Source organism: Nerophis lumbriciformis, linkage group LG01 (assembly GCF_033978685.3).
Source record: "Nerophis lumbriciformis linkage group LG01, RoL_Nlum_v2.1, whole genome shotgun sequence".
NCBI classification, from domain to species: domain Eukaryota; kingdom Metazoa; phylum Chordata; class Actinopteri; order Syngnathiformes; family Syngnathidae; genus Nerophis; species Nerophis lumbriciformis.
Window position 1 is genome coordinate 29,206,359 of NC_084548.2, and position 8,642 is coordinate 29,215,000.

The 8,642-nt window shown below is 42.6% G+C and overlaps 1 protein-coding gene across 1 annotated transcript; it reads left to right on the forward strand.

Annotated features, from left to right (window-relative positions):
* Positions 1–5,188: 5,188 nt before the first annotated feature.
* On the forward strand, positions 5,189–6,841 carry LOC133613316 (frizzled-7-A-like). Its single transcript, XM_061970769.1, has one exon. It carries the CDS (start codon positions 5,189–5,191, stop codon positions 6,839–6,841), a length of 1,653 nt encoding a protein of 550 aa, XP_061826753.1.
* The last annotated feature ends 1,801 nt before the right edge of the window (positions 6,842–8,642 follow it).

Sequence of the window (8,642 nt, forward strand, 5' to 3'; positions counted from 1 at the left end):
TAGGTTTATGTACCACCACAGTCTCATAATGAACCGAAAATATTTCTCCGTTAGCCGTGATGCTAATTTTCGCTATTCATTTATGCCAACAACGTTAGCGATCCAAATTTACCTTTTTTGTGATCTGTAAAGTTCAACTAGCAAATACTAAATCAAAACGTGTAGTTTCCTCTGCCTTCTGTTCTGCTAGCCATTCTGTTGTCATACAAGAATGTACGTTATAGTTTGATTTAGCATGCTGATTGAGTGTTCATTTATTCATCTAGCCTATTTCTATTCATTTGTCCATCAGTAAAATATTTTTAAAGACTACTCCAATTGTTTAGCTGACTATTTATATCTGTGAGTGGGATTGCATTAGTGTTTTACAAGAATAAATAAATAAACAATAATAATGCCAAGTACATCATCTGATGTGTAGAGACATTTCACCCCAACCAATGTAGGCGGAAATGCTGTGTACATTTGCAAATACTGTGCAAAGATGCCGCAAAGATGCAGCAGCATATAGACAAGTGCCCAATAATATATAATTATTGTAATTCACCATTAATTCCCATATATAGATTTTCTTATGTCTATATGAACAATATAATTAAAATGTTTCCAAATCCCATTAAGGCCTTTTTTGTATGTGGATATATTTGGACATAAATCGGGATATGTATTCAATGTGACTGCAGTTTGGATGTTTAGGTTGGTTCATGGCAGTAAAACGGATGATCAAACACAACAGAAGTCATTGTCATGGACCCACTGGCTGCAGAAGCTAGCTCTTCAATCACCTAAACAGAGTAAATAACTCCACAGTGACATTTTGATGAATTTACGAAACTGAAACAATAAAAAAAAGAACGCCATTATAAATTAATAATACTAACACGGACACTTGTAAACGTGTCAGTACATTCACTAATGCTAACAACGCCAGGTAAATTACATTACGATAGCACGTACAAATATGTATGAAAAAACACTCCTCCAGACACTCACACATGGGACGGTTTAGTAAAGATTAATTGTTTTAGTTATATTGTAAAACTTAAAATTGCTTGGAGTGATGAATGAAGAATCCTTTGGAGCAGAAACACTTTGGATGGTTTAAGTTCCGGTTCAAGGCACAAAATGGGAAGTACATTTTCAACCCGCAGCACCTGCATTTAACAAACTCGTCTAAAAGATGGCGACATAGCACAAAATATAACAAACATTTTCAGTGTCTCTGTCTGTGTTTTATAAGTACTTGTAAAATACAAAACATTATGGCCGTTAGTGAAGAAAAATCTATGAATTAGCTGCACGGTTTCATAAGCCGCAGGATTTAAAGTGTTGGAAAAAAGTAGCGGCTTCTCGTCCAGAAAATATTGTAAGTTTTAGAAGTGATTAAACAATAGGAGGACCTACGTCAATGTTCCACTGCTCTGCTTCTTCACTCACACCTGTTAAATCACCCTGTATGCATAATGGCTGCTCTCTCCAGTTTTAGTTACAGCTCTGTTGTCATTTTGGGCAATGATTTCCTATATCAAAATCAGGAGCTAGGAAATATACCAACACTAAAATGATCTGTGACAGTTCTCTAAGTAATATGGTCTGAAAGATACTATCTGGTTTATAATCCAGGTCGGACTTGATCATCGTACTCCTGTTTTATTCTGTAGCGGTCAGACATTTGACAGGATGATAGCTGATAAAGATTGCCGCTTCTCCTCCCCCTGTTGTGTGTCCCTCCTCTAAAACCTCTTTTCCTTGCTTTTGCTTTTGACCCTGGAGTAACACCAATGGTGTTGTAAGAGCGAAGGAAGGCGTTAGCTGAGTCCGACTGGAGGTAGCGTAGCTCCAACAAAAAGTCCCAGGAGTAGGTGAGCCTATTGACAGTAAATGGTTACATGAGTTGCAAACCAAGTCTGTTTACAGCACGGGTCCCCTACTGTTTTTGCACCAGGGACCAGTTTAATGTAGGCATTATTTTCATGGACCGGCCTTCCCACTCAAGAGCAGACAAACATTACAGAGAGACAGAGCAGGGCCGTGTCAGCCAACTTCCGGTGCCCCTTAAAAAGGTGGTTAACCAGTAAACATTAGGGGCAGGGGGATGAGAAAAAAAATATTCAGTCTAAGGCTGGACTCTCGGGGAGGGGGTCCAGACTGAGGCCAGGAAAAAAAACCTTGATAGCCATAGCACACATAAACAAGTTACAAAAAATTCACAAGACTTGCAACAGAGGGGAGGAAGTGGGGGCTAGGGAGGCAGGCTGCTGCTGTCTAAGCGCTGCCCAGCTGTCCATCAACCTTAAGGGATTCAAGCGTCGAAGGCGTGGGGTGGGGCGTGAGGTATATGTGTGTGGCGTGTATTTTTCCTGGATGCATGTGTGTGTGTAAGCCTGCAGCGTGTCTCTGTTCCGCGACCTTGGTGTTCTTGCAGCCGCCAGTCAGTCCAAAGTCCACAACAGGTGTGTGTCCATGAGAGACAAGAAGGGAGTTTGTTGTGTCTTTGCCGCACTGTCTTTCGGGAGAGTCTTGAAGCTAGGGGATCAATCCAAGTTAGAATGTTTTGTTTGCGAGCGAAAATAAAATTTGCTTTTCACTCTAAATTGTCTATTACTGGTCCTCAAATTCATCCTGCAGTGCAGACGGTCCGATGTTATCCAAATCACAGGAGTGTCCACAGTTCTGCCCGCATCCTCCAATCATTTGTGGCAGCTTTGGGGTACTTTGAAGGCTGCCAGCAACTTTCAATTTGTCGACTAACCAGAGCAACACTTACTCCAATCAGCAGATGTCCTGTTGTCATAGTTCCGAATAGGTGGGTATCTTCACGTTCTCGACTGAAGGGTCGCCAGGCAAGCAGCACTCCTTGTTCTCCCAAGAGTCTGTCGTGTGTCCAGCAACCACAGCTCTGTCAAGACAGGCAGTTTCCCCCAAACCCAAGATCTTGTAAATTTTGTTGAGAGGCCAGTTAATTAGTTCCATTGTTTAGATTTGAAGAGTAGTGCAAAAAGAGGCAACAAGAAAGTTAAGACAAGACAAGACAAAGAAGCAAGCAGGAGAGATAAGGGAGCGGGTAGGGGAGCATCCGCCCTCGATGAGTGCCAGTGAAAAAAATGTAAATATTGGTGCGTGGATGTCATAAAAATATCTATAAAGTCATCTGGGACAAGCGGTAGAAAATGGATGGATGGATGGATCTTAAAGTGGGTTTAAAACACACCCGTAAGTGACACCATTACTCCATAGCTTGTGTAGTGGATATATGTGCAAAACGCTAAAATAAAATAAAAAGCATTGTCTATTCTATGCTAAAAAGAAGACTTTATTCAAACTTAAGCCATAAACATACCTCCGATGCCTCTTATAGGCGACTTATTATGGTTTTCATCCTTTTCTGACTTATAAATGTTGTTACAATGTTGGACTCCCATGTTAAACAATACCCAACATCAAATTATAAGGTTCATGCTTTTGGGTGTGAGCTTGCACGCAGTTTTGGATGCTTCAGAAGGCTGTGTTTTACAGTTCTGTTTTGTTTTGCTTTTACCAGTGGGCCATTTGTGACATCATAGATTGACATATCCTAATTATGGGGGCAATCCTAGTACAGTATGCAGCCAGTAGTGAGCCCCTATGCTTCAAACCTTGCAGAACGACAACTTTATTTTTTCTTTATTTGTAGAAAGCAACAACATAACAGTAACATCATCCCTGGCGAGCGTTGAACACACACACACCCGCACATGCACACATACGCGCGCACACACACGCACACACACACATACACACACACACACACACACACACACACACACACACACACACACACACACACACACACACACACACTTGTTCAACTCCCGCTAACCACTCCCCTGTTTCCCTGCCACCTGTATCAGCTGGTATTTGACGCAGGACCCCATATCATGGCTGTCCAGGATATGCCTGTAATATACCATACCACACCATACGATGATTTGATTTTAGTTTGCCAGAATCAGCATGTCCTCATCCATTTCTGTCAACGTGTGGCATTACGTCTGAAAACGTTTGACAACTTGACCTAATGTCCGTCCCGCCCATCAGGACGTTTCAAAGTGTAAAACACGATATGCCTTGAAAATGGGGTATTTTATTCTGAAAGTAAACCGGATAATTTATTTCATGTTTGTGCATAACTTCCTAAGTTGATCCACCGTCTTGCGCTGTCTGGCAAATATAGAGGCTCTGCATGTATTCAGCGCAGGGATGCAGTACGCCTTGTGCTGCACAAGCAGTGGAAACGGACACATTGACTTGAATGGAAATGGAAAGAGTCCTCCGCCGTGGCGGCGTCGTTTTGCAGCCATTCCGCATCCAGTAGAAATCCAGAGTTAGAGATTTAAAATTAGATCAAGGCGGTTAAAAAATGTAATGCACTAAATTTGACTGTAAATAATTAACAGGAAATTAACGCGATGATTTGAAACCCCCTAATATGTATAAACGTATGTTTGAGATTGTAATCATGTATATATAATATATGTTTGTCTGGGATTGTAGGCTTTCTTTGTTTATTGTAAAATAGATTAGCACATTGTGATACTTTCAGTACTTTCAGTCCTGGTACATAGTGCCTTTACTATTTACACAATGTTTGCAAAAAATGAAAACTTAATCCAAAACACGACATTAGAAATTATTCATTGTGCTGCTTTTGAAGACCGCTCAGTGCCTCCTTTTCTTAATCTGTCCTGCTTTGCATCCCAACCGATTGTTTGAAATTCGGCTGCCTTTCAGTGTTAAAATCCTAGGTGATCTTTGCAGGGATAGGATTCATAAACACAAGAATTGAAGAAGCTTCAATTCATTTTTACCACAACAGTCTTCTGTTTGGCTAAACACTACCTGCAGCCCCGCCCCCTGAGCGAATCAGTGCAAAGAAAAGGGATGAACAAAGCATCCAATTGGGGCCGAGTGGATGGAGGCTCAGTGGCCCCCACCCCACGGTGAAGCAGTGTGGGGCGCCTGAAAACTGATCACCAAGTTTCAGACTCAGGGAGGATATAAAGGTCTGCAGATGAGCTGCTAGGACAACTTTGCATGTGAGAGCTCTGTGAGGTACAGCCTGAGGGTCCGGATGAAGCACAGACACGCTGCACAGTAAAGAGCTCGTTAGCTGAACTAATATCACCTTGTCGGTGTGAACTGAACCATTATGGCTACTGTGGGGACCTGGCTTTTGTGGTTGAGCTATGCCTTCCCTCTGCTGCTTCCACAGGGCTGTGCTCAGCAACACAAGGGGTTTTCTAGCCCTGAACATGGATTTTGCCAGACTATCTCGATCCCACTGTGTTCTGACATCGCCTATAATCAGACCATCATGCCCAACCTACTGGGCCACACTAACCAAGAAGACGCCGGACTGGAGGTTCACCAGTTCTACCCACTTGTCGAAGTCCAGTGCTCTGCAGACCTTAAGTTCTTCCTGTGCTCTATGTACGCACCAGTGTGCACCGTTCTAGAGCAAGCTATCCCACCCTGCAGGACTCTGTGTGACCGCGCTCGGCACGGCTGTGAGGCACTAATGAATACATTTGGCTTTCAGTGGCCAGAAAGACTGCGCTGCGAGAACTTCCCTGTCCACGGTGCCGGACAGATCTGCGTGGGTCAGAACACATCTGAGAGCAACGATCCAATGCCAGATCCTGCGCCGAACCTCCCAGAGCTGTTCAACTCGCCGTCACACGACTTCAGCAACACAGATTTTTCCTGCCCATCACAACTGAAGGTACCGGCTTACCTCAGCTACAGCTTCCTCGGTGCAGAGGACTGTGGGGCCCCCTGTGAGTTCTCCATGCCTGGTGGACTGATGTACTTCAGAGAGGAGGAGCTCAAGTTTGGACGGCTCTGGATTGCCTTTTGGGCTCTATTGTGTTGTGTCAGCACTCTCTTCACCATCTTGACTTACGCAGTAGATGCACAGCGCTTTCCATACCCCGAGAGATCTGTTGTCTTTCTCTCAGGTTGCTACTTTATGGTAGCTCTGGTGTACGTTGCCGGCTTCCTGCTGGAGGAAAAAGTCATCTGTGTGGACAAGTTTAAGGTGGACGGTTGGAAGATGGTGGTTCAGGGTACCAAAAAAGAGGGCTGCACTATCCTCTTTATCGTGGCCTACTTCTTCAGTATGGCGAGCTCCATCTGGTGGGTCATTTTGTCTCTCACCTGGTTTCTGTCAGCGGGGAAAAAGTGGGGACACGAGGCCATAGAGGCAAATTCCAGACACTTCCACCTGGTGGCATGGTCGATGCCAGCTTTGAAAACTGTCACCATCCTGGCGATGGGGCAGGTGGAGGGTGACCTTTTGACCGGCGTGTGCTACGTGGGCGTGTACAATGTTGACGCTCTGCGGGGCTTTGTGCTGGCACCGCTCTTCATCTCCCTCCTCGTCGGGACTTCTTTTTTGCTAGCCGGCTTTGTGTCGCTCTTCCGCATTCGCACCACCATGAAGCTTGGTGGTACTGAGACGGAGAAGCTAGAGAAGCTGATGGTGCGGATTGGTGTGTTCAGCGTGCTGTACACGCTACCCGCCGCCACTGTGGTAGCCTGCCACTTCTACGAGCAGGCACTTCGACCGCAGTGGGAACTCACGTGGCGTTTGTGGACATGCAAGCAACTCGCAGTTCCATGCCCTTCTGGCAACTTTACTCCGAAGATGCCGGTATTCACTGTGTTCATGATCAAGTACCTGATGCACATGAATGTTGGGATCACATCAGGCTTCTGGATCTGGTCTGGAAAGACTGTGGAGTCCTGGCGTCACTTTTACAAGAGACTGAGTGGCTCAGAGCTGGGAGATGCAACACTATAGGGATGGTATCACAAAGTTTTGGACCCTTAACTTGTCCCATTAATTCTATTCTGATGTTTTACTTAAATTTTTAAGCCATTGTGATTTATTTACATGTTATGTATCTGGAGTAAATCTGAGGATTTCTGTTGTGAAAGGTTGTCACTGTCATGAAATATACGTGAGAGGAGTGATCGCATTAATGTCATGTTTTTATGAAACACATGTAGGTATAATTGCGGGTGTTGTTGGATTTTTTTTTAGACCTTAATTTTTATTATGAATTGTGTTGGTTGTTATCAAACTCTTGGGAGGAGCGATCTCATGACAGTCAAATGACCCGGTTATAACGTAGATGTGAATGGAAATGTTTCGAAACCTGCTGACAACCTCTTCCAATCATGCCAAAGAAGGAGAGTGTGCTGAATTTGAGCGTGCTTACACGTGTTGATCGTTCAGGTGTGAAATGGACCCAAACACGATTAGCCAAGTGTGAGTCCAATCTGAGTCAAGTCGCCAAACTTCTGCTCATCGTCATAGAAACAAAAGTAACTCTTAGCAATGTATAGAACCACCATGTTCAGTTTTTACAACTGTTGTATAGACTTTTCATTAAGTAGAAGGCGCTAACTTTGATTATTGTAAGGATATTGTATACCCCGCCCTCTGTGATGACATAACCTGCACACATGCACACGCTTTGTGTGTTTTTCAGCTAATGATAGCAATTTAGCAAAGTTTAGCTACTGACGTTGTATACTCTTTTGTATCGACAACGTGACTGCAAATCGTTAGTTCTGGGACTGCTTTTGTGTGTGCGTGTGCATGCGCTCTTACGCCGTCTGTTACGTGTGAAAGAGACAGCGGTGAGTGACAAGTCTGAACGGCAAACAAGTTCCTCAGGCCCACAAGCATTTTTTATTCAATACAAATTGGTAACTGTGAAAACTATAGACACTTTAAAAATATATATATATGTTCTGTAAAACCGTTAACAGTAACATAATCTAGCCGGTCGTGTTACTGTTATATATTTGGGTTTTAAACATTTAACTGTGAGCATACAGCTTGTTTGATATTAATTAAAATGGTTTGGATTTAATAGAAAGATTTAACAAAGAAAAAAAAAAGTTTTCATAATTGTAAATAAACTAAATCTGTGCTATATCCCGCTGAGAATCGCAGCGTCCTCGAAACTAATGCAAAAATGTCCACTGTGGTAGACACTGGTTCTAAGCAGGATATGGCTTACAAAAATCCAATTTGTATAACGTAAAGTTTTTACTTTTTCTCCTTCCATTTACACATTTTGCTCATTTTCCCATGTGTCTTTAGTTTTCTGATTGTTTCTGTAGGACCCAAGTACAGTACTCTGGACCACTGTGGTTAAAGTCTCCTGGTGATGTAAATAGTCTATTAGCTCTAAGCGTGTATTCATGTTTTCATATTGACAGCAGCTTTGGATCTACAGTATGTATCATCTTAAAGGTAAATGTTTTAAATGTAACTTTGGAACAATGTTAAACATTTCGATGATGTCATTAAAACATTTACAATGAAATCAACATGATAGTATATTGATCAATTACTGTACACGCAGTTTGATTGAAAATGAATCTTTATTGTCAAGAAAACATTGATTGATTGATTGATTGAGACTTTTATTAGTAGATTGCACAGTACAGTACATATTCCGTACAATTGACCACTAAATGGTAACACCCGAATAAGTTTTTCAACTTGTTTAAGTCGGGGTCCACGTTAATCAATTCATGGTAATGAATTGATTAACGTTGATGTAATGATATTCTTAATTTAATTA